General features: G+C 48.9%; 1 protein-coding gene across 5 annotated transcripts; it reads left to right on the forward strand.

Moving 5' to 3' along the window:
* FAM189B (family with sequence similarity 189 member B) lies at positions 1–23,755 on the forward strand. Of its 5 annotated transcripts, XM_033136298.1 has the most exons (12): positions 1–572; positions 4,534–4,590; positions 7,359–7,535; positions 8,478–8,582; positions 9,980–10,087; positions 10,656–10,816; positions 11,545–11,644; positions 12,824–12,911; positions 13,470–14,009; positions 16,979–17,050; positions 18,467–18,732; positions 23,581–23,755. In XM_033136298.1, exons 1-12 carry the CDS (start codon positions 348–350, stop codon positions 23,743–23,745), a joined length of 2,064 nt encoding a protein of 687 aa, XP_032992189.1. In that variant the 5' UTR covers positions 1–347; the 3' UTR covers positions 23,746–23,755. The 5 variants fall into 5 exon arrangements, with proteins under 5 accessions (XP_032992189.1, XP_032992186.1, XP_032992185.1 ...); XM_033136295.1 differs by lacking the exons at positions 1–572; positions 4,534–4,590 and having other exon boundaries at positions 7,332–7,535; positions 16,982–17,050; XM_033136294.1 differs by lacking the exons at positions 1–572; positions 4,534–4,590 and having other exon boundaries at positions 7,332–7,535; positions 8,481–8,582.
* Positions 23,756–25,751: the final 1,996 nt, after the last annotated feature.

Consider the following 25,751-nt stretch of genomic DNA (forward strand, 5'->3'; position numbering starts at 1 on the left):
AAGCACCCTTCCACCATTGAGACATCTTCTAGGGCGGTGCCCTGGTGAAGTCGTGTTGCTGTCTTGGGATTATACACCAGCATCCGCCCGCCTTTTCGTTGGTTTCTTCTCAAATATACAGAGCCCGGAGAGCCAAGTGGATTTGGGGTTTCTTAAAACAACAAGCCAGCGAGAAACTGCTTTTTGGAAAGCTGTGGGTCAGCCATAAAAAGCTTGCCTCTTTTGAAAAGCGGGTCCTGTGCCTTACACAGGAGGGTTCGAGGCCTAGCCTTTAAGGACCAGGGTCGCTTCTGTTTACAGCTGCTTCTGGGGTCTCTCCGGAAGCTGCCCTCCTCTGGGCCAGAGTCATGCCCTCCCGAAGCGACTCCAGCTACTCGCTGACGGCCCGCACCACGTCCCGCAGCTTCACGCACCTCCGTGCCCGGCGGGCCTGGCTTCAGATCATCCTCCTCCTCGGCTTCGTTCAGATGATCCTAGGCGTCCTGATCGTGACGTTGAGCCTGCTGGTAACCACCAACATGCCCTCGCAGAGCCACATCCGGAACGCGTGTCCCATCTGGGCTGGTTTTCCGGTGAGTGCATCTTGCAAAGCACAGCTGGGTGAAACCTCAGGCTTTCCTCAGATCCATTTTTTTGATCCATTATTGATAGATATTGGGCTTCCCCTGCCTTCCCCATCCAGCAAACATTGATTTAAATATTTCTAGCCAAATGCGGATGATGCTTTTTTAAAAAAAGGCAAAAAGTGTGGTGAAATTTACTTATTTAACAGATTTCTGGGATGCCATCCATCAGCCACCACTTCCAATGAATATCTTTTAAAAAAACAAACTACCCACTAATTAACACTGAAATCAGCAGCAAAACTGAAAGCAAGTTGATAAGTAGCAATCATAATTAAAATACAGTGGTGCCCCGCTAGATGAATGCCTCGCTAGACGAAAAACTCGCTAGACGAACGGCATTCGTCTAGCGGAAGCTGTCCCGCAAGACGAAAAAGTCAATGGGGCTGCCTCGCAAGACGATTTTTTTTTTTTAGTCTAGCGAAAACAGCTATTTGCATTGGTGCTTTGCTAGACGAAAAAATCGCTAGACGAAAATACTCGCAGAACAAATTATTTTCGTCTAGCGAGGCACCACTGTATACAGCAGAAAATCCACTGAAAGCCCAGGGAAATTAAAAACATAGGTCTTAACCCGGATCTGGAGAGACAAACAAAATAGATACCAGCTGGCTGTCCTAAGGCTAAGAATTATACAATTAGGGAGCCACCACTAAAAAGGCCCTGTCTGATATCACCGCCCACCTCACCTCTGGCAGTGGTGCCTGGAAGTTGGGCCTCTGATGCAGATTGCCATTAATAGGCAATAGATTCACATGACAGCATTGAGAGCAAGTAGTCATTCCAGTTCATTAATTACTCAAAGAGAATAAACGACTCTGCAAACACAGTGTGTGTTTTGCCAGGGGGATTCCGAATTTCAAGTTCTCTCTGGTTTGGCAAACTTTTATTTGGTCTCTCATCACGTCTATTTGATTTAGGCATTTTAACGTTAGTTAGCGTTGGTTTTTACTTTTGTAGGGTTAAACTTGCGGGTATAGGGCGGTATATAAATTCAAATAACAACAACAACAACTAACTATTTACAGGCACATTTCTAAATACTGCCATAAAAAAATCAAGGCGATGTTGTGTAACAAACGCGTGAACTGGAATATTCTCCACCCTATGAAGGGGAAGTCAATGGTGGGGTGGACCCACAGCCAAAAGACCGTGTTGGACCTTTGAGGGTGGCAGATTTACATATAAACTAAACAAGCTATAGCTTAGGGCCCCACTCTCTTGGGGGCCCCAAAAAAAATTAAAGGAAAAAACACCTGGATGTACATTTCCAAAATATAAGATTAAAAGCAAATAAAATAAAACCTACATCCAGCCACAGTGTTTTGTGTTTTGTAGGCTCCTATGTTGTAAGAAATGGGCCCCGCCTGCTAGCCTGTTCCCTAAAATATCACTGGTTTGCTCCTTTCTATATATAGGGTGCCTACATTCTGCATGGACTGGTTGCATGGCAACATGCGCAAACGGCTTTAGATACCTATTAGGTCCATAAATTACCATATATTCAACACAAAAAACAGCAACAATTTTTTTGTTGACAAAGGACAACTGGACATATAAAGGGCCCCGTTACCGTCAGTAGCTCAGGGCCTCATCAAACTAAATGCGGCCCTGACCAAGAGAGCCTCCTGGGTTTCTAGGAAAGGAGCCAGCTTTCCAGTCCTTTAGAGCAGGGGTAGGCAACCTAAGGCCCGAGGGCTGGATGCGGCCCAGTTGCCTTCTCAATCTGGCCCGCAGACGGTCTGGGAATCAGTGTTTTTTTACATGAGTACAGTGGTACCTCAGGTTAAGAACTTAATTCGTTCTGGAGGTCCGTTCTTCACCTGAGGTACCACTTTAGCTAATGGGGCCTCCATTAGCTCCCGCTGCCACACGATTTCTCTTCTCATCCTGAAGAAAAGTTATTAACCCGAGGTACTATTTCTGGGTTAGCAGAGTCTGTAACCTGAGGTACCACTGTAGAATGTGTCCTTTTATTTAAAATGCATCTCTGGGTTATTCGTGGGGCATAGGAATTCATTCATTCATCCCCCCCCCCTCAAATATAGTCCGGTCCCCCACATGGTCTGAGGGACGGTGGACCGGCCCACGGCTGAAAAAGTTTTGCTGGCCCCTGCTTTAGAGCTTTAAACTAGTGTGAACACCTTAAATTATGCCCCAAAAGCAACCGGCAGCCAATGTACGGTTTTATGAGTGCTAAAGGCAACCTCAACCAGTAATCTGGCTGCTGCGATTTTGCAACAAACTTTCTGAGTCATCTTCTAGGGCAGCCCCATGTGCAGTGCGTGGCAGTCCTCTAGCACCCAATCTCCAAATATCTATGAGAGGAAGGCCTGAAACCTCAAACGACACAGAGATACTTGGCCCCTGCCCCATTCTAAGCATTTTTTAGGCTGAGATCTAATGAAATCCTGCTCAGAATAGACCCATTGCAGCGAGGTGGCCTCAGTTAACCCTTGAGCATTAATATCGGTGGATCTCCTCTGAGCAGGACTTAGCTTTAGGTACCAATCCTGCGTTTCCTCAGCTCGAGGCAGTTTTTGCCGGCTGTGTTTTCAATCATGAATAATTTAGAGCGAATGAACTCCATTATAAAATAATAATAATAAAATCCACAGCCTACTGAGAAATGCTACATCCCTCATCGGCTATCAGAGTCAACTCGGCTGCCAGCAGCCATGGGAAAGAACGATGAGCTTTGCAGCCTCTCTCCCATGTTTTATCAGGGACAGAGACTTCTTCCAGGAGGTCCTTGCTAGCAACTGCTAAAAAATCTCTGTGATTTGCTTCTCGTTTAAAGGCCAATCAATCTACCCGATTCACACTTTCTGCAGCTGTATTTGAACTGAAGCAGCTTCGAAACCGGTGCTTCTCCATATTTTTTTTGTAGCACAGTTCTGCAGCTGAGCAACGTGCATGAAAATGCATACGCTGAGGTAAAGCATGCCTAAAAATGCATATGCTGAAGAAAAGAGCAGCCCAAAATGCATTACGTCTGGGGAAATGTAAATGTGAGGGGAAATACGCATTGCAAAAATGTGTATTTTAGGCGATGCTGCGTAGAAAAGTGTGCCCACTAGGAGGTTTGCACTAAAATGCTGGCAATTTATTATGAAGAAATGGTTGTTTTTTTAAACAAACCGTACAGTGATGTGAAAATAAGGGAGAACTGAGTTTAAGATTTGAAAATTATTATTATTATTATTTATTAAATTTGTATGCCACCTTTTAGCTGTAGATCTCAGAGCCGTTGACAACATAAAACTGCAATATAAAAAAACACAAAATACAATATAAAGAACAACAACAAACCAATAACCTCACCCCACCATATATTTAAAAGGGCATCAGATGTCAGCCCAGGGCCTGGTTAAATAGGAACGCTTTCTCCTGGTGCCTAAAAGCTTTAATGAGGGTGCCAGGTGAGCCTCCCTGGGGAGAGCATTCCACAAAGGGGGAGCCACCACAGAAAAGGCCCGTTCTCATTTTGTTGCCATCCAGACCTCTCGTGGAGGAGGCACACAAAGAAGGGCCTCAGAAGATGATCTCAGGGTCTGGGTAGGTTCATATGGAAAGAGGTAGTGCTTGAGGTATTGCGGTCCAGATACATTTAAGGCTTTATAGATCAAAAACAGCACTTTGAATTGGGCCCAGAAACTAATTGGCAGCCAATTAGTTTCGGTATAATATGCTCGCATCGCTTTGCCCCGGTGAGCAACCTGAAAGCTTCCAGTTTGGGGAGACATGTTTCTTCTTTTTTTAAAAAAAAAAAATGCATAGAAGGGGCCGTCCCACCCCTGGCCAAGCTCTCAGCAGTTACCTAGAGAGGACCAACAGTGGTCACTCAAAGCCACTTGTAGATCTTTGGCAATCAAGGCAACCTCTCTTCTCTGTGTGTCTTGATCTCTAGTTGGCATTCTCCGGAGTGGTTGGCATCATCTCCTGGAGGCGCCCATTCACCCCGGTGGTAAGTATTGACGCTTCGTTCGTGCTCGGAATGAACTAGTCTAGCGTGGTGTAGTGGTTAAGAGCGGTGGACTCGTAATCTGGTGAACCGGGTTCGCTTCCCTGCTCTTCCACATGCAGCTGCTGGGTGACCTTGGACTAGTCACACTTCTCTGAAGTCTTTCAGCCCCGCTCACCTCACAGAGTGTTTGTTGTGGGGGAGGAAGAGAAAGGAGATAGTTAGCTGCCTTGAGACTCCTTTGGGTAGTGAAAGGCGGGATATCAAGTCCAAACTCTTCTTCTTCTTAACACAGTTAACTGAATTATTTCAGAAATCTCTGGGCTGCACCTGAAAGTTGTTCGCATAACTGCCAAGTTAAATGAACACAAAGAAAGTTCTTTTGGCGGTGGAACTTTGGAAGGTTTCTAGTTCATCATCAAGTTCATTCTCTTCATTTGCCTTTTTTTTAAAAAAAATAAGCTTTGGACTTTTCGGGCCATTAAAGTACATAACTGATGGGGGAAATACATGGGAGAAAACCATTCACACACCACCGTGTGTTTTGATGTTTTCTTCGTCTTTTTTAAGTATACAGTGGTACCTCGGGTTATGAACTTAATTCTTTCTGGAGGTCCGTTTTTAATCTGAAACCGTTCTTAACCTGAAGCGCGCTTTAGCTAATGGGGCCTCCCACTGCCGCCACGCTGCCACTGCACGATTTCTGTTCTCATCCTGAGGTAAAGTTCTCAACCTGAGCAGGGGCGTAGCAAGGTAAATTGGTACCCGGGGGCAAAAAAAATTCTTACCCCCCCCCCGAGGCATAGGAAGGTCAGGTGGTACCCCGTGTGGAACATTTCTTGTCACCCCCCCATTGATTTCCCCCCTGCAAAAATGGTTTTACGTTATTTCATATTTTCTTACAAAGGAATAATAACAAGTAATAATAATAAAAAAACTTTTATTTATATCCCGCCCTCCCCGGCCGAAGTCGGGCTCAGGGTGGCTAACATCAGATACATAACATTGGTATAAAATCAAACAATAATTAAATTACCTCCTAAAAACATCTCAAAATCAAATTAAAGTCTAATTAGATGGCTTTCCACAGTGTTAGGGTTGGGAACAGTAAGTGCTCCACTGAACTGAAATTTCAGCCTTCACCACATAGGAAAACAGCCAAGTAAACAGCTATTTTTGTGGAGGAGGGTCAAGATATTAACCGATATGCATGAAATTTCATATATAGCTATATAATACCTAGTATAGTAAGAGAAGACCTTTGGAGCAGGCATTTTAAAAAAAGTTTTTTTTTAATGAACTGCCCTAGTAGGGCAGTAATTGTTCCTTGATAATTTGTCACCCCCTCCATTATGGAAGCTGGGGCGATCCGCCCCCTACGTCCCCCCTTGCTATGCCCCTGAACCCGAGGTACTACTTCCGGGTTAGTGGAGTTTGTAACCCGAAGCATTTGTAACCCGAAGCGTTTGTAACCTGAGGTACCACTGTATTCTATACTTCAGCAGCTTGCAACTATCTGAATGTTGAGGATCATTTGGACGAACTTGAATCGAACTCTGGCCTGAACGAGTTTGCTTTGTAAAGGGATGGTCATTCGTCGGAATCTGTTCCTCTTTGGACGTCTTGAACTTGAACCAGAACGAGCTCTGAAAAGCAAATTTTCTTAGGAAATGCAAAGGGAGAAATGGGGAGGAAAGGGTTGATGAGCAGAAGGAAGGCTAAGCAGGCATAAATGGAAACAAATGGTCAAGAAGCACATTTATACTTAGGATTCCTTCCAGCTGAGGTTGTGCCAAAGGCTTTATGGAAAAGGTGGGTTCTGAGGAGGCCTCTGAATGGAAGGCGGGTGGCGAGAGAGGCATCAAGAGAGGGAGAGAGAGAAAGAAAGAGAGAGAGCTGAGTTCTCTTAAGAAGGAAAGCAAAAGTCAGGTGAGAGGGACATGATTAGGGCTGGGCAATTTATTAATATATTGTCCAAAACTGGTTTTGAGTCCCTGTCATGATATCAGTTTCATAATTTTTGACCTAGCAATATATCACAAACCATAATGTGTGCGCGCGTCTGTGTGCTATGCAAAAATCACAACGCGTGAAAAACCGTGAAGCCAGCCCAGCTCCATCCTTTTTTCAGACATTGTGATACATCAGTGTATCGCGATGTTGACGAACCAGATATCGCGATGTTGAAAATCAGATTTCGCCCAGCCCTAGACATGATAGATGCGCATAAAAGGCTGTATAGCACAGAGAAAGTGAACAGAGGAAAGTTTCGCTCTCTCTTTCTTTCCCATAATGCTGGAATTTGAGGACATCGGATGAAGCCAACTGAGGGGGAGATTCGGGTGTCAGACAAAAGAGTCATTTCCCCACGTGGCATGTGGTCAAAACTGTGGAACTCACTCCTGCAAGAATTTGTGACGGCCGCTAACCTAAAAGAGAATCAGACCAATTCACCGAGGATGAGGCTGTCAAAAGGCTACTAGCCAGGGTGAAATTAGTTCTCCCTCTGCTTTGTGCTGTTGCGGAAGTCCTCCTTTCCCAACTCTACTCTGTAGGGTCCCCCACCCACCTTGCAGGGTTGGGAGGGAGAGAGACCCCGGCCTGAAACCCTGGAGAGCTTCTGCCAACCTGTGTGGACACTATTGAGTTAGATGGTACAGCATTCTGGCTCTGTACAAGGCGCCTTCTTCCTCCGTTTTCCTGTGTGTGTCTCTTCCCCCCTCTTCTTCCTTAGGGATTTAACGGCCTTCTTTCTCCCCGCCACCCCCCAGATTACCTTCTTCACGCTCCTCTCAGTGCTCGGAGTCATGCTTACCCTGGCTGGCTCCATCCTCTCCTGCCAAAATGCCCAGCAGCAGGTGAAGTCCCTGGAGGCTTGCGAGCCGGTAAGACAACGGGACCGTTATGCGGTCTGGAAGGAGCAGGGGATACGGAGCCTGGACTTCCAGGTGGGGTTTGACGTAGAGCAGAGCTAATACGTTACGTTCTTCCTCCAGCGCAGCCTTCCACAACCGAGTGCTCTCCAGGCATTGCCAAGATCCCAGCAACCCGCCCCTCCGGCAGCCGGCACTGCTAATGCTGAGGGATGATGGGAGTTGTAGTTTAACCGTGTTCTTGGACTCCCGCTCCCATCAGCCTCGGCCAGCCTGGCCAATGGTCATGGATGATGGAGGTTGCAGTTCAACAATGAAGTTGTTGGGTTTCCAGCTCCCATCAGCCTCAGCTAACACAGCCAATGGTTATGGATGATGGGAGTTGTAGTTCAGCAACGGTCTTGGATGATGGGAGTTGTAGTTCAGCAATGGGCTCCAGTTCTCATTATTCTCAAACAGCGTGGCCAGTGATCAGGGAGAACAACTCCAGCGACACCTGGAGGGCACCAGGTTGGGGAAGGTGGCTTCAAAGGGGGGAAAGCAGCTTTCGAAGGGGGCGCTTTGGAGCAGTGGGATTGGGGAGGAGGGCCCACTTAACTCTTTCTCTGCCAGCTGCCCCCCCCAAATGTCCCGCTGCATCCCTCTTCCCTCCTCTCCAAGCATGCATGTACCATTTTACATTAGAATATTTCTTTGTGTAATTATAGCAGTGGGAATATGAATTGTTTTAGTTACCGCGTAGTTCGGTTTAGTCGCGACAGGGCTGTGGGGACTTGCATGATTGTGTGCCAAACGCTTCGTGGAAAAGGTGGGTGTCAAAAGAAGTAAGAGGGGAGGCTTCAAAAGTTGTTTTGGGGTTTGGGGCAATTCCAAGGATAAAGGGGCAACAGGGGAGGAGGTGAGGAGACTATGAGGCCCATGGTGCTGTGCAACTGCAGGCAGGCCCAGAAATCTTGCCTCACGTTAAAGTAGAACATTCGCCGGCAGCACACTTACGAACCTTTCCTGCCTCCCCAGCAGGGCACCTCCCCATCTCAGCTGTGCCCTTGCTGCCAGCTTGGAAGCTGCGGAAGTAACGCAGAACTGGATCCAAATTGCTCCAAAGTCCGCCTGGTCCTCAAGGTGAGTACACAATGGCCCTCCCGATCGCAGACGGATTTTTGGCAGTTTTTGATGAAGGTTACATGCTGCACCCGACGTTTTATGGGAGGTGTGTGTGTGTGTGTGTGTGTGTGTGTGTGAATGAGAGAAAGAAAGAGATTAGGCTTCTGAGATTTAAGTGGGTCTTTCCCCTCCGACGTTGTGTTCTAGAATAAATGGAGCCTGAGGCCAGTGGCTTTCAAATTTCAGCAGTGCCCCCTGTTGGATGCCAAAATTTTGGCGCCCCTCTGCCTCTCGCCGCATTACATCATTGTGGTTGCGCCCTCTCGGCTTGACACTCAGTGTGGGTGAACCAGTCATGCTTCCCGAAATCTGCCTCTGCTGAGGCCGCTTTTACGCCATGCATTTAAAGTACCACAACACCGCTCTAAACAGAATCCTGGGACCTGTAGTTTGTTTAGGGTGCCGAGAGTTGTTGGTGTTTTATTGTGCTTTTAATATTCTGTTGGGAGCCACCCAGGGTGGCTGGGGAAGCCCAGCCAGATGGGCGGGTATAAATAAATTGTTGTTGTTGTTGTTGTTAGGCAGCCCCTATTTCCCTCACAAAACTACAATTCCCAGAGTGGCTTGCAGTCACATAATGCTTCAAATCCATGGCGTGAATGTAGCCTCAGTCCTTTATTCCGCACGGTCCACACACAATCTAGCTTAGAGCGGCCCAGACTCTCGGACCAAATGGGCCACAAGAGAACTTTGACACAGAACCTTTGGGCCACGCGCTGAACTAAATTCCCATATCGTACATTAAGGTGCTTGCAATATATTTAATATTACTAGATATACACAATTATATTTAGTTAAATATATGTAATTAAATATGCAGTTAATATGTACACAGCAAGGCTGATATGTCTAATAATTTTTAACGTCAATAATTAAATACATATTACCAATAATCAGGTTTAATTTTTTAGATTTTTAAGGTGATTTTTCTTGAGGGTCACCAAAAAAGGGGGGGCACAAGTGGAGGTTGGCCCTCCCGAATCTAGATCTATTGCCCCCTTGTTTCCTCTTGAAAACAGTTTCCTTATTGAGAAACTGATTTCGTTCTGAAAATAAAATCTCATGGCAGATTGCTTATGTATACTCTGTGGTGCGTCCGTTTGGAAATGGTCTGGGGAAGGTTTTCCAAATGCGTATCAAGTGAACACTTGATGGCAGGATCTGGAATCAAATCTAGATGAAAAGCAGAATGTTGAGGGTCTGCAACAAGCCCTTCTGGGTCGAGGAAAGTTACCTTTGTGTGCCGCAAACGGGTTAGCGTCTAGGCAGCCACACTTATCAAGCGTTCCTTTGCAACCGCAGTGACAGTGATCTGTTTTGACAACCCCCACCTCCCCACTTCCCTTCCCCTTCAGGACCTCCTCTTCAGTGTGTGTGGCTTGACTGTTTTCGCCATCGTGGTGTGCACCCTCTCTGCCATTATGTGTTGCATCCAAATCTTCTCTTTCGACATCCTCTATGCGGTGAGTTCCAGAGACGGGCAGCCTGCTCCCAGCTTGTCTCAGACAAGACACTGGAGGCACGATTCCTTGTTGATGTGAGTCGTGATTCTGGTCACATGGAAAACCCATGGCTTCTTCCAGAGAATCCCGGGAACTGTAGTTGACCCCTTGCGAAGCAACAATTCCCAGCACCCTCAGCAAACTACAGTTCTCAGGGTTCTTCATTTGGATGTGACTCTTAGACAGGCCGTAAAATTTCCCAGGTTCTGATAAATCCAATCTCTGGGCTTCTTGCAAATTATGCCCAGGAAACAGACTTATCCCCAGGGCTGCATACACACCATACATTTAAAGCACACGCCCGCTTAAAGAAACCTGGGAACTGTAGTTTGTTACGGGTGCTGGGAACCGTAGTGTGGCGAGGGATAGACTAAAAGTTCCCAGGATCCTTTGAGGGACGTCTTGTGCTTTAGACGCACGGTGTGTATGCAGCCTATGTCAACAAGAGAAAGGGCTCCTCAGAACATTAGGCGCCTTGCAGATTTTGTCCAGCCCCCTCACTAACCCTGTTTTCTGTCTTCTTCCACAGCTGTCCCCTCCACGTTCCAGCTCTGTGACCCTGGATTGCACTTCTCCCCCGGACACATTCTTGCAGCATATGTTGGACCTGGAAGAGTTTGTTCCCCCAGTGCCCCCACCTCCCTATTACCCTCCAGAGTACACCTGCAGTTCAGAGACAGATGCCCAAAGGTGTGGGGGGTTGGAGAGGTGTGGGAGATAAGAGGGGGAGCCTGGGGGGTGGTTTAGGGGACAAATTGGGTGAGGATGGAAAGAAGTCTTCCTTGTTTTTAAACACAGTGGTACCTTGAACGGCTTAGTTGACAAACAAATCCGCTCCAAAACGCCGCAAACCCGGATGTACTGTATTTTCCCGTGTATAATACTAGGTTTCCCCCCTAAAAAATAATGTCAAAAATTATACACAGACACATCCCCCCCCCATTTTCTTAAATCTGAGTCCCCAAAAATAGGGAGCCTCTTATACACGGGGGCGTCTTATAGATGGCAAAATACGGTAAGTGTTCTGGTTTTTTGGAACCCGAACATCCGACGCTGCTTCCGCGCCAATTGGAAGCCGCACCTTGGTTTTCGAATGGTTTCAGGAGTCGGATGGACTCCTGGAATGGATTAAGTTCGAGAACCAAGGTACCACTGTATGCAGGTTCCTAGTCCTTACTGATGCAAAATGCAGACTTGAAACTGTACGGGTTGTGTGCCTCTCACAGGTGGAGAGTTGCAAGATGGACTTCAGAGCATCTCCTCTCTTACTTTTTTTAAATGAATGCTTTCGCCACCCCCTGCTGTTTTTGCTGCATGCCACTCTGACCTCCTGGGGGGGGGGAGAGTGAGATATAAATGCATAACCAAGGAGGAGCGTGTGTCATGGACAATGAGGTTATTATTTCTCCTCCTGACAGCATAACCTACAATGGCTCAATGGACAGCCCCGTTCCTCTCTACCCCACCGACTTCCCTCCCAGTTACGAGGCCGTCATGGGACTCCATGGAGACAGCCAGGTATTACATCGGTGCAATTCAAGGCAGGAAGGTCTTACTTTGGGTAACTGTGGACTTATGTTTTTGGAGTCCTGAAGCTTGAAGTGTCATGGGGACCCCTTTGCGACCAGCAACAAGGTCTGGGTAGCCCCTGCTACGTTCTTCAGAGGGGTTGTTCCATGACAGATTACCACCTTTACAATACAGTATCTGGGCTACTCGTTGCATTAATATATTCCAGGTTCTTTCCCTAGAGGGAATTCAATGTCTTCCTAGAGGAAGTCAAGGAGACTTGAGATAATAATAATAATACTAATAATAATAATAATAATAATAATAATAATAAATAAATATGCCGCCCATCTGATGGGCATGCTCCAGACACTCTAGGCAGCTCCCAACAGAAAACAGTAAAAGCACAACACAATCTCAAAAATTAAAAACTTCCTGATACAGGGCTGCCTTCAGGTGTCTTCTAAAAGTCAGAGACAGTTTTACCTCGTTTTTTCGAACTCGAGCGCCGTAAACCCGGAAGTAAATGCTTTGGTTTTCGAAAGCACCCCGGAAGTCGAACTTGAAACACGGCTTCCGTATTGAGTTTTCCGTATTGAGATTTCCGTTTTCAAACGTTTCGTAACTCGAACGGTCTTCCGGAACGGATTACGTTCGAAAACTGAGGTACCACTGTAGTTGCTTATTTCCTTGACATCTGATGGGAGGGCGTTCCACAGGGTGGGCGCCACTACCGAGAAGGCCCTCTGCCTGGTTCCCTGTAACCTCACTCTTTGCAGGGAGGGAGCCGCCAGAAGGCCCTCGGAGCTGGATCTCGGTGTCTGGGCTGAGCGATGGGGGTGGAGACGCCCCTTCGGGTATACTGGACCGGGGCCATTTAGGGCTTTAAAGGCCAGCACCAACACTTTGAATTGTGCTCAGAAACGTACTGGGAGCCAATGCAGGTCTTGGGACCGGTAGTAAGCTAGTTTCCATCGTCTAGCCAGGCAAGTGAGAGGCATGGCTGCAACGTGATGGGATATGTTTCAGCCAGGCAAGAACCCTTGAAGCAGGGCCCAGTAGGGGTTGTGGCTTCGGGAAGAGTCATGAGGGCCAGAAGGAGAGTCTTGGAGGGGCTGCATTCAGCCCCCATGGGCGAGGTATCCCTGACTTCGCTGCGGACCAACATTTTCTGCCTTTGCTCTGCAGGTGACTCTGTTTGACTCGCAGTTTACAGATACCTCACACGGTCCTTGTTCCTGCAACCGGGTCCCATCTGTTGTGCTCAGTGGTGAAGGTAAGGGCCTTTGTAGGCATGCATCCCTAACGATAGCACCAGGTCTGGGTATGTATTTTGATGAAATTATTTGGAATATTTACTTTGCTGCCCCCTCCCGCACCCAAAAAATCCCTGTGGATGCCTGTTCTTGGTTGCCCTATTCTAGGTGGGTGAGAAATTTGATTTCACTTTGCATTCAAAGGCCTAATTGGTACTTTGCGGAACTTCAGAATTCCACACTTCAGAATTCACACTTGTCCGGGTTTTGCAGTAAATTTTCCCCACTCCTTATTAAATTTTTGGTCTAACTGGTTCCTGAGCTTTCTGGTCAGTTTTGCCATTTCGGCATAGTCCAACAGCTTCATCTACCATTCTTCTCTGGAACGGACTTTATCTTCCTTCACGAGGACTTCAAAGACGGCAACGAGAAAAATCCCAAACTGGAATAGAAGAACGGGACCTGAGATGGGGGAAATGCAAAACAGAGAGGGCTGCAAATGTATGGATTTGTTCCCCCTGACCCTGGAAGCATGCACTTTTTACTAAAATGGCGCTCTCTCGCTCTGTCCCCTGTAGCGGTTTCCATGGACAGCGGCTCCCTGATTATGTCGGAGATTGTGGACATTCCCGGCGACAGCAGCCCATCCGAGGACTCCTGCCTGCTTGATGCCAGCGGGTCGGCCTGCTCGGTGGATTACGTCTTGTTCCGCTCCATCCAGCGCAGCCGGGCCGACTACTGCTTGAGCGTGGACTGCGGGCAATGCGGCCTGCACCCTCAGAGCCCCACCCTGCAGGGCCCTTTCGAGGAGACGCCCCAGGCGCGCTTGCGCGGGGAGCGCTCGCACTCCTGCTCCACGCCAGGCTCCACGGGCTACGAGGGCTTGCGGGAGGCGGGCAATGCCCATACGCACAGCTGCCAGCGCCTGGAGAGCTTAGGCCAAAGCGCCGGGCCTTGCTTCCCCGAGGTGCGTGTCAAGCCCAAGGCCTCGCTGCCGGGACGCAAAGGCGCCGGGCGGCAGCGCCGGAGCAGCGAGGCCTCGTACCGCCTGCCTTCTGTCCAGGGTCCTCTGCTGAGGTCTCACAGCGATCCTGGCATTGTCACGGCCTGCGAGAATGGTGAGTAGACCGAGCTGGAGGAAGCTGGATGGCGGAGAACATGGCGTGGGTGTGTTTCGTTGCGATGTGGACAGATGATAGAAAAGGACATATTTATTAGATACTAGCTGGCCCGGCCACGCTTTGCTGTGGCTCTTCCCCACCTCTCCCTGTTTTCGCCTGGTTTCCCACACGTTATCCCAATGAACTTAAGCCTGCCTCCCCTCAGTCTTTCTCTCCCGTTTTCGCCTGGTTTCCCACAGCTTATCCTGATGAACTTCTGCCTGCCTCCTCTCCGTCTTTGCCCGTTTTCGCCTTCCTCCCCACAGCTTCTCCTGTTGAACTTCCACCTGCCTTCTCTCCATTTTCCTCGGTTTTGTCTGCCTCCCCACAGCTTCTCCCGTTGAACTCCTGCCTGCCTCCTGTTCGTCTTTCCCGTTTTCGCCTTCCTCCCCACAGCTTCTCCTGTTGAACTTCCGCCTGCCTTCTCTCCATATTTCCCCCGTTTTCGCCTTCCTCCCCACAGCTTCTCCCGTTGAACTTCCACCTGCCTCCTCTCCATCTTTGCCCCCGCTTTTGCCTTCCTCCCCACAGCTTCTCCCGTTGAACTTTCGCCTGCCTCCTGTTTGTCTTTCCCCCCATTTTCACCTTCCTCCCCACAGCTGATCCCGTCGAACTCTCGCCTGGCACCTCTCCATCCCCCCCCCCGCGCTTTTGCCTGCCTCACCACAGCTTCTCCTGTTGAACTCCTGTGGTGTGATTTGTTTGCCACCCCCGCACTCTCCCTGGTCACCCCGAAACTCTGTTGCTTACTGTTGGATAATTGCAAATGGCGCAGCCTGAGGCAAGGAGTTGTCTTTGGGGCGGCAGCTGAAGCTTGTTCCAGCCACTCCCCCGCCGGCAGCCTATTGGCTGAGCTGACCTCAAGTTCCGCTCCCCCTACCTCCCTGTCTGTTGTTCTATAGTGTGCTGAATTTTACGTCCACTGGAGGGCGCTATATTTTTTTTGTACAAAATCACATTTTTAGGTTTGATAGGTGTGGTTTTTCTTCAATGTAAGTACATCAGGTCACTCCCATATTGCCATGGAATGTTGTGTCCAAATTTGAAGGCAACCGGTCAAGCGGTTACGGAGCAAGGCTTTTGCCAACAAACACCCAGCTTGAACATATATATATATATATATATATATATATATATATATATATGTAGAGAGAGAGAGATTATCAGTGCTTTTTTTTCCCCTAGAAAAAGAGGTGCTGGAACTCGCCATGAGCACCTCTCTTGTTCTCTTACAATGGCAATGGTGCCAGTGGCGGAGGAAGGGGTGTGCGGGGTGTGTGGGCCGCCCTGGGTGTCATCACTGAGGGGGGCGACAAAATGTCAAAAATATGAGCTTAAAGAAAAAATTGGGCTCACAAAACTTTTTAGTTCAGTCAACAAATGTAATGAAACGCGGCTGGCACTGGGTGCCACACTGTGGGGGCCTGCAGCGTGCCCGAGACACACGTCTCTCCTGGGAGTGACATTGTGGCTTGGGCGCCTGCAGGTTCCACACCGCCTGAAACAGCAGCATGGGGCTTGCGTCTGCCCACCGCCTCTCCCTCAGCCGCCCTACAGCTAAGGGGGGGGGGGTTGGCGGAAAGGCTCCACGCAGCACCCCTGCCCCCATGGGTGGCTCGCCCCGCCCCTGGCTGCAGGGCGCGTGCGCTGCACCGGGCACCCCAGCAGCTAGCTATGCCACTGAACGGCGCCCACCTGAAAAAAAAAACAACCCCTGGATATTATCCTTCCTTCCTCATGTTTGAGTTCAAAGGAAACTTGGCCTAGTTTTAGCCTTTTGGTTTGAGTAATCCAGGACGCTTTAAGGCAGACTGGATTTTCCTGCCATCCCCCCCCCCTTTTCTCCCCCTTAAAATGACAAGCACACACTCTCGTAAAAGGTAAAATTAACATTTACTTTCTCAGAATAGTTGCTGAAGAGTAACAGGTACAGCAGCTTTGCTCAGGCAGGCTTAAAATGGCAATTCAGTTGCAAAGGCGTACTTAAGCCTGGCTTAAAATGTAGTCGGAGCTTGGAGCTTAGAGCTCAAATATGGCCGATGTCGTCACATTGCTGACACAGCAGAAAGAGATGGAAAAAGGAAAGGGAAGTGCCCAGGCAGGTAGGAGACTATATAGCTATGCCTTCCCCCCCAATGTCAGGGCACAGTAGGATTGTCTCTCACCGAATTCTCTCTAGCAAGTTTACAGGAAAACTGTGAGCTTCAGCTCCTATCATGTACCTATCTAGCGAAACACAAATGGTTGGTTTGTCTGCATCTTAAATATCCCATACATGCCGTTTTCAAGGCCGTGCTTTCTCACAAGAGCATGTGCCACGTACGATTGTGCCCCCCCCCTCAAGCATTTTTTGGGGTGAGATCTCAGTGCGAAATCATGCGAGATCACAGCACTCAAAGTGGCCACCATGTTCTCACACGGAAAAATTGGATTTTCCAGGGGGTTTTTTCCCCACGGGACGCTTGCAAGGTATGTACCTCGAGATGCTGGGGATTGAATCTGAGATCTCGTGAATGCAAAAGGTGTGCTCTGCTTCTAAGCCAGTGTTTTTCAACATTTTTGGGGCAAAGGCACACTTGTTTCATGAAAAAAATCACGAGGCACACCACCATTAGAAAAGTGGAGGGTGTCCCCCTAGGGAGCGCCAATCGGCGCCCCTGCTGGCCGAGGGTGGGGTCAAAAACCCCACCCCCCCATACCCAGGACACAGTCCAGCACCCGCCTAGTGGGCGAAAATTTGACTTTTTTTTTTTTTTTAAAAAAAAATCTTTCGAATTTTTCAATTTTTCCCACGGCACACCAGGCAACATCTCGCGGCACACTAGTGTGCCGCGGAACAGTGGTTGAAAAACACTGTTCTAAGCTACCGAAACGCCCCCATTTTAAACCATTTCTTTCCTGCTTTTCATTTCCTCACTCCCCACCAGAAGCGGACTTCCAGGAGGTATTCTGCGCCAAGGCGTCGGAGGAGGATGGGCCCAACTCCTCAGCAGATACAGGTGAGGGAAGTGGCTTGCTTTGGTAGCCATCTTTGGACCTGGCTGTTTGTGATCAGGCGGATCCAGGCTGAGTGAGGTTGCCATCTTTGAACCTGGCAAGTAATGAGCCAGCGGATACAGGTTGAGATCAGCGACTGCTTGAATCATGAGAACTGTCACCTTCCCACCCACCCGTTCCTCTGTGCAGATAAAATGCGCCAGACGTTAGGAGTTTATTGCCCTCACTGGGTGTCTGGCTCCTAGTTACATCGTTTTACCTGTAAGATACAAAGCAGGTGATTAATGACAAACAGCCTTGAGTATTATTACTAATGGTTTTTGGCATCATTGTTCTTATGAAAGTGTAATAAGTCTGAACGCTGTGCTCATTTTTATTATGGTGCAGCCTAAAGCGTGAACATGCTCAAGGACCGCTCCACCTTGCATGGCAACTGTGATCCTCAGAAGGGGCAGCACTGAGAGTAATCACCTGCCCCCGAGGTGTTTTTAGCCTGCACTAGAAACTGGACTTTTAGTGTTGCAGCTTCAGCCCTCTGTAATCAATTAACAGCTGAAATGAGACAGGTACCTAGCGCCTTGAAATCGAGGTGGCCATTGTAAACACTGTATGCTTAAGAAGTATTTCCTGCTCCTGTGACTCAGGGTCCCTCCAGACCTCCTCCTTATTGTCTCTCCAGAGCTATTTGTGCTCATTTATGGTGTCGGCACAGTTATACAGGCGACTCCTCATGTGTGAGCGAGCTACTTGTGTGCGACTGAGCCGGGAACCTGAAAGTGGAACCCGGAATTGAGCAGCACCCTGGAGAGTCCTTGTGGCTCGTAAGGAGACACTCCCCGGAGACTGAAGAGGACGTCTTCCTCGGGCTCTGGGGAGGGTCTTCTCACGAGCCAAGGTGTTTCCCGCTTTCATGCATTCCACTTATGCGTGCAGGGGCCCTGAATATAACCCCCGCATAAGTAGGGAGTTGCCTGTACACAATCCCACTTCCAATATTGTTTTTGCGTACACTACAGAAGTTTCAGGGCGGACGTATTGCTTATTTTCCAGTTGGTTTGTGTCCCATCACTGGCGGAGAAACAGGAGCACGGGGGGGGGGAGCGCATTGGCCCTGGCAGCGCGATCCCAGTGGGGTCCCATCGTGACTGCCCCCCGCCCACGCTGGGTGCTACACCCCCAGGACGTGTGCCACGCCCCTGGGACACTCGCCAGCCCCGCCCCCTCCTGCTCTCCACCCCCCAGTGCTGGAGCATGAAGCACCGCCACTGTGTCCCATAGCACCCTGCAGAAATCACGCAACTTCTGATACCCCTGTGTCCTGTACCCCACCAGCAATTGTGATGTTCGGGGGTAGAGTGCCTCTGAAGATGGAGGCTCTTATTACTTGCCATTAATACCTTGCCTCCCTCCCTTCCCAGGGCCGTGCTCGGAAGCTTGCCTTTTGCACCCGTCGCTCTGCGAGCTGCCCCTGCGGGCTCGCTTGGCAGGGAAGGCCAAGATGGAGCTTCCACGGAAGGCGCCGCTGCAGCACCTGTCCAAGACTGGCACACGCTCCCTGGGGGACCTGAAGGTGTGCCGTGGGACGCGTGGGATCGTGGCCCGTTTCCTGCACAGGTCCAAGCGCAACCTGGCCTTGGCGGGAGCAGAAATGGCAGGGCGCAGCAGCACTCCGGGGCGCAAGCAGGTACGGAGGGCAAAACAAGTTTTCTCCAGGAAGTGGAATTTCCCATGCTGTTTATTTTTTTGTTTCGTGTGAAATGGAGTTCTTATCAACTCAGCAGTCGTGGTGGCTGGTGGGACAGAAGGGAAGTAAGTGATGATGATGATGATGATTAATAATAAATTTATTACTTATACCCTGCCCTTCTGGCTGAGTTGCACCAGCCACTCTAGTCAGCTCTCAACAGAATACAGTGGTACCTCTGGTTAAGTACTTAATTCGTTCTGGAGGTGCGTTCTTAACCTGAAACTGTTCTTAACCTGAAGCACCACTTTAGCTAATGGGACCTCCCGCTGCTGCTGCACCGCCAGAGCACGATTTCTGTTCTTATCCTGAAGCAAAGTTCTTAACCTGAAGCGTTATTTCTGGGTTAGCGGAGTCTGTAACCTGAAGTGGTACCTTGGTTTACGAACTTAATCCGTTCTGGAAGTCCGTTCTTAAACCAAAGCGTTCTTAAACCAAGGCGTGCTTTCCTATAGCAGCGGGGGACTCAATTTACAAATGGAACACACTCAACATGTTCTGCTTCCAAGGCAAAGTTCACACACCGAAACACCTATTTCTGGGTTTGCAGAGTTCTTAACCCAAGTTGTTCATAAACTAAGCTGTTCTTAAACCAAGGTACCACTGTATAAGAAACACAGCAAGACACCAGGTGTTAAAAACTCCCCGAGTTGGTAGAGCCCAAGACTTTAATCTCAGGGTTGTAGGTTCGTGTCCCATGCTGGGTAAAATGATTCCTGCTGTTGCAAGGGGTTGGACTAGACGACCCTTTTGGTCCCTCCCAGTTCTACAATTTTGTGTTCCTTTTTGTTCATTTGGACAAGAATTCTTTTGTTTTGTTTTGTTTTGTTTTGTTTTGTTTTAAGAAAGCGCTTTCCCTCTAATAGTGCGGTAGGAGAGCTGGGGGGGAATTAACATCTGGCAACCCATGGGCTGCTTTGGTTTCAGATAGTACATGGGTAAAGGAGAAGGTAAAGAGACCCCTGACCATTAGGTCCAGTTGCGGACGACTCTGGGGTTGCGGCGCTCATCTCACTTTATTGGCCAAGGGAGCCGGCGTACAGCTTCCGGGTCATGTGGCTAGCATGACAAAGCCACTTCTGGCAAACCAGAGCAGCACACAGAAATGCCGTTTACCTTCCCACTATTTATCTACTTGTACTTTGTGCTTTCGAACTGCTAGGTTGGCAGGAGCAGGGACTGAGCAACGGGAGCTCACCCCGTTGCGGGGATTTGAACCGCTGACCTTCTGATCGGCAAGCCCTAGGCTCTGTGGTTTACACAGCGCCACCCGTGTCCCTAGTACATGGGTAGAAGAGTCTAAAAAAGCCCGGGACACAAATTGTCACGGCCCTCTAGTAGCTAATTTACCAGGAGTAATGTATTTAGCATTAACTCTGGAAAAGTATTCTCGATTCTGACCAAAGTTAGCCTCCGGAGCTACTTGTTAAGCTGCCTGTGTGCCCCCACTCCCCCCCCCCAATTTCCCCCTCAAATAACAAATGTAATAAATTAAAATCCACCTGCAGTGGATGGAAACAGGAAAGAACCCAGCAGGAAGGACTCCATGATTAGGATGTCAAAGGCAAAAATAGAAACACCCCACCCCACGCCCAGTTTCGAAAGGCTGGTAAACCCCCATATGATGTGGGTCATTTCAGGTGTTTAAGGAGTCAAATTAATTGTGCTGACTAATTTGGGTTAAACATCCTAATTGCCTGAGCCTTAGGGAACAGCTCTTGAAACAAGGTGACAAGGGAACTGAAGCAGCTCCTGTTTAGGTTTCACAAAGAATTCTTCCTGGATTAAATCCCCGGCATATGAGAGGCTGCTTCAGAAACTGAACACCCCTTCTGACTTTTCCCTGAGAGTAAGACCAAGTATAAGGTCTTACCCTCCTCAATACCCCCTGATCTCTTTGCGCAAATTGTGGAGGTTAGTTAGACGGTCTTTACTGAGCGTTCGTTCAGATTTGATTGCAGGGAATCATCCTGGGAGACAAGTGACTAGTGGGGTGCCACAGGGTTCTGTCTTGGGCCCAGTCTTATTCAACATCTTTATCAATGACTTGGATGATGGGCTTGAGGGCATCCTGATCAAGTTTTCAGATGACACCAAATTGGGAGGGGTGGCCAATACCCCAGAGGACAGGATCACACTTCAAAATGACCTTAACAGATTAGAGAACTGGGCCAAAGCAAACAAGATGAATTTTAACAGGGAGAAATGTAAAGTAATACACTTGGGCAAAAAAAATTAAAGGCACAAATACAGGATGGGTGACACCTGGCTTGAGAGCAGTACTTGTGAAAAGGATCTAGGAGTCTTGGTAGACCATAAACTTGACATGAGTGAATAGTGTGATGCAGCAGCTAAAAAAGCCAATGCAATTCTGGGCTGCATCAATAGGAGTATAGCATCTAGATCAAGGGAAGTAATAGTACCACTGTATTCCGCTCTGGTCAGACCTCACCTGGAGTACTGTGTCCAGTTCTGGGCACCACAGTTCAAGAAGGATACTGACAAGCTGGAACGTGTCCAGAGGAGGGCAACCAAAATGGTCAAAGGCCTGGAAACGATGCCTTATGAGGAACGGCTTAGGGAGCTGGGTATGTTTAGCCTGGAGAAGAGAAGGTTAAGGGGTGATATGATAGCCATGTTCAAATATATAAAAGGATGTCATATAGAGGAGGGAGAAAGGTTGTTTTCTGCTGCTCCAGAGAAGCGGACACGGAGCAATGGATTCAAAGTACAAGAAAGAAGATTTCACTTAAACATTAGGAAGAACTTCCTGACAGTGAGAACTGTTCGGCAGTGGAATTTGCTGCCAAGGAGTGTGGTGGAGTCTCCTTCTTTGGAGGTCTTTAAGCGGAGGCTTGACAGCCATCTGTCAGGAATGTTTTAATGGTGTATCCTGCTTGGCAGGGGCTTGGACTGGATGGCCCTTGTGGTCTCTTCCAACTCTTCTAGGATTCTATGATTCTAAGAACAAACATTGCACCCTGTTCACATGCCTTCCTGTCAGTATTTCATGTCTTCCTGTTAAACACGCTTCTGCTCATTTCGCCATCCTTAATCGGAATGTTAAATGTCGTGTTGTTTTTGCAAACGGATTTGTTGCGGTCGGATTTGTTGCCAACCTCTTTAGTTGCGCAAACCTAAATTTCTGGTAATCCCTCCCACAAAATCCCGAGAGACTGTGCCCGTGCTGTACGTTTAAAGGGCATTTCCCCACCCACAAAGCATCGTGGGAACCGTAGTTCACCCCCACACTGATGTGCAACACCCAGTACCCTGAGCAAACCACCGTTCCCAGGATTCTTGAGAGGGAAACAAATAATGTGTACGCAGCCATGGTGTGGAGGTGGCTTAAAACAGGCGTTGCTCTTTTTATCCCTCAACAACACCAAAGCAGGAATAGAGACAAAGCTGAAAAAGCATTGGCCACAGACACAGCAAGCTTCCCATCTCGGCTAAGATGGCTCCTTTCTTGACCTTCGTACCAGATGAAGAACTTGAACTCAGTTTTTTGTTTCTGCCCAACTCATTGACCTGAGCGATACGTAGGCAAGGCAAGGGTTAAAGGCACAGCAGTTGCATTGCATGGTTTAAGCCAGGGGTCAGCAAACTTTTTCAGCAGGGGGCCATTCCACTGACCCTCAGACCTTGGGGGGGGCAGACTATATATTTTTTTTGGGGGGGATGAACGAATTCCTGTGTCCCACAAATAACCCAGAGATGCATTTTAAATAAAAGGACACATTCTACTCATGTAAAAACACGCTGATTCCCGGACCGTCCGCGGGCCGGATTTAGAAGGCGATTGGGCCAGATCCGGCCCCCGGGCCTCAGTTTACCTACCTATGGCTTAGTGTGAGCCAGCAAGCAGCACCTTGGTGAAGAACACACACATATACTGAAATTGCTTTGCAAAAGCGTTATTAGTGAAAAAATGTAGAAAAAAAGCTATATGTTTGTGTGTGTGTTTGTTTGTGTGTATGCGTGTCTATATTCTACGCTATTTTCACTAATATCTGTATTTATTTTATTAAATTTTTTACACTGCCCTTCATCCAAGGGTGGTTTTCAATACAAGGACACATAGCATAGAAACGAACAAGAAAACAACTGTAACATAGGTATCTCTGTATCCATTACTTAGCTGGAGAACTGCATTGCAAAATTCAGAGAACTGTGAATTTGGAGGGACGGCTCCATGTATTGCTTCATTAGGTACCGATTTGCTAGGTTTGCCTTTGAATGCAGACCGAACTGAATCCCTCCCTCCTGTTAACAATACAGTATCTGAAAATGCAACGCAGCCCGGCTTAGCTTCAGGCATGGGTGTGGGGAGGAAAGCAAGCACACGTATGACCTCTTATGCAAGAGCTGGGTAGGTCTGCATTTTTGGAACAGGAGGAAGAAGAAAAAAGAAGTATCTCTGGAGAAATATGTCAAACGGTCTGTGGGGATGTGAGTAGCTCTCTCCACGGGCCCCTAAAACAATTGTTGTTGTTGTTGTTGTTGTTATACTTTTCTGCCTCCCCCGCCTAAAAAGAAGAGCTGAACTTCTGTGGCGTACCTCTCTGAAACAAGTCCGGCTCTTTTAGCTGCTAGAAGCCGTGATTCCTGTTTTGAAAGCGTTTTTTGCCAATCTCTGTGTGTGGTCAGAGCTGCTCTCCCTTTAGTACGATTTCTCACGCTGCAGGGCCAAACCATGGCACTGCAAACAGGGTTCGAGGGCAGGAAAGAAAATTGGAGCTCTGTCTTAATATTTCTTTACAGGCTGTCCTTTTGTTTTCCTCTCAGGTGCCCAGGCAGAGGCTGGAGCGGAGCTCTCCGGAGGGGATTCACCTGCAGAGCTGTGGGGACCTGAGCTCTACCTCGCCCTTGCGGCGCTTGCTCTCCGGCCGACGGCTGGAGCGAAGGCGGCCTCACAGCCTTAGCGGACTCGTCCGAGAGAGTAACCTGTAAGAGGCCGTTCAACGTGCGTCTTCCCGGTGCCGACGATTGAAGCTGCTTTGTGACTTGGGCCTCGGATCAGGAAGCCCAGGGCTAGATTTCCGGAGGAACTGGATTGAGGCTCCTGTAGCAAAAAAAAAACAAGCAAAAAAACCAACCCACCCTCCCGCCTCAGTCAGGAAGACAGAAGGAAGGAATGCGGCATGCAGGAGTTCCGCCCTGCCAAGATGGTGCAATGACCGGGTGCTGATTGATGGGCCCATGAGAACCATCGTTCTCATTCGCTCTGCAACCTCCTCCAGGTCGTGTGGCGTGGGAAGGAGCACTCTCTTTCCAGTGACTCCTGAGGACTTGTATGATGGGGAGCGCTGGCAAACATTGCGGTTGGCAGCACTCTCGGCTACCGCAAATTGACTTGTATGTACCCAAGGAAATGTTGACTGCCTGCCAGCCAGCCAGCTGCGGCACACAGCGGCAGAGGCGGATCCCTGCACAGGGCAATGGCTTGCTTCCCCACATCCTGATGATTCATGGCGTTGTGTGCTGGGGGGAGGGGGATGTGCGTGGCAGCCGCTGTCCCGTCTGAAGAGATGCGTGCCCAGGAATCCCACTTGACCTGGCAAATGTTTCCTTGGCACAAGAAGAGGGGTGGGGTGGGAATGATCCCAGCTCTTCTATGCACATCTAATTGACATCACCAGGGATTTCCCTGCATGGCCACCTGAGAGGTACCCTACCTGGACTTCTCACCTCCAGCTGCTGTTTCCCCTCCCAGCCCCCCGTGCACACACACCATGCCCAGGATCTCAGCTGCCCTAGTGTATCTGTAACATCAAACCCTTTGCCTACTACTGATACCTCACTTTTAGCTGTGCCTTTGGTTGTGTTGCTTCCTCTCTCCATCCAGGTGGTGGGACAGGGCCAGATGAATTCTCTGGAATCACTTTGGAGAGAAAGAGAGCTTCCCACTAGGGTTGCCGGGTCTCCCAAGACTCGTAAAGACCAAAGCTGGCTCATCTGCCCCAAAGCTGCCTCTTTCTCACAGTGGCCCCAAACAGAGATGCCTTTGGGAAGCCCAGAAAGCAGGGCATGATTGCAAGAGCCGTCCCTCTGCTGCCTCACTTCTGCCCTGCAACCCTGGGATAGACTGCCTCTGAGCCTGGGGGTTCCTTTGATAGCCACCTCCTCCTTCCCTAACCTCCTTTTAAAGCCATCCAATGAGGCAGAAGGAGCCAAGCTTAGGAGCTTAAAGGGTGAGGCCTGGCCACTGATGGGGCAAGATGGGTGTGGTGTAAAACAAAGCAGGTCTGGCTCCAGATCTGAGGAGAGCCCCGGCCTACCCCAGTCTCCTGTCGTGAGTGTAATTTTCCCAGAATGCCCCTCCAACGACCCTGCTGTGGGGCACTGTGGGAATTTTTGTTTCAGCGGCAGGCAGCTACCAAACCACCACAGGGTTGTTGGCAGCAGCGGTCAACCCTGTGGGCATGCAGGGGCCTCAGCGACTGCCCTAGGGTATTGAGTGCTGGCGCCAGCCCTGGGCAAAGGATGGCACATCTCAGGTGGCGTGGTGGGGTGGGGAGTCAAGTTACACCTGCTACCTCTGCTCCAGAGGAGTCAGAGCGAAGAGCAAAAAGTTCTCAAGTTGAGCAATGACTCGTCCACTCCAATCCCCTTCTCATACTGATCTATTTTACTTCTCACCTCCCTTTAATAATCAACCGTCGGATTAATCGATTACCATCGCAATCAGCAGGAAGAGCTGAGTAGACAAATAAATGCTATCTAGATGGTTAACCATTTCAGTTAACGAGCATTCTTCCTTGCAGGGTCCAGGAGACCCTTACTCCCACTTCCCAACCCCCAGATTTACTCCTCCTGCCCCCCCCCAGCACCCGCTCCGGCCTTCTTCCCTTGAAGACTCTGAGAAGGGAAGATTTAACCCCTGGAAACCTCAGGTCAAACTCCCCGAGACCCGGCAATGGCAAACCTATTTCCGGTTGGAGGAGGAAGTCTGCCGT

Source organism: Lacerta agilis, chromosome 17 (genome assembly GCF_009819535.1).
Source record: "Lacerta agilis isolate rLacAgi1 chromosome 17, rLacAgi1.pri, whole genome shotgun sequence".
Classification (NCBI taxonomy): Eukaryota; Metazoa; Chordata; class Lepidosauria; order Squamata; family Lacertidae; genus Lacerta; species Lacerta agilis.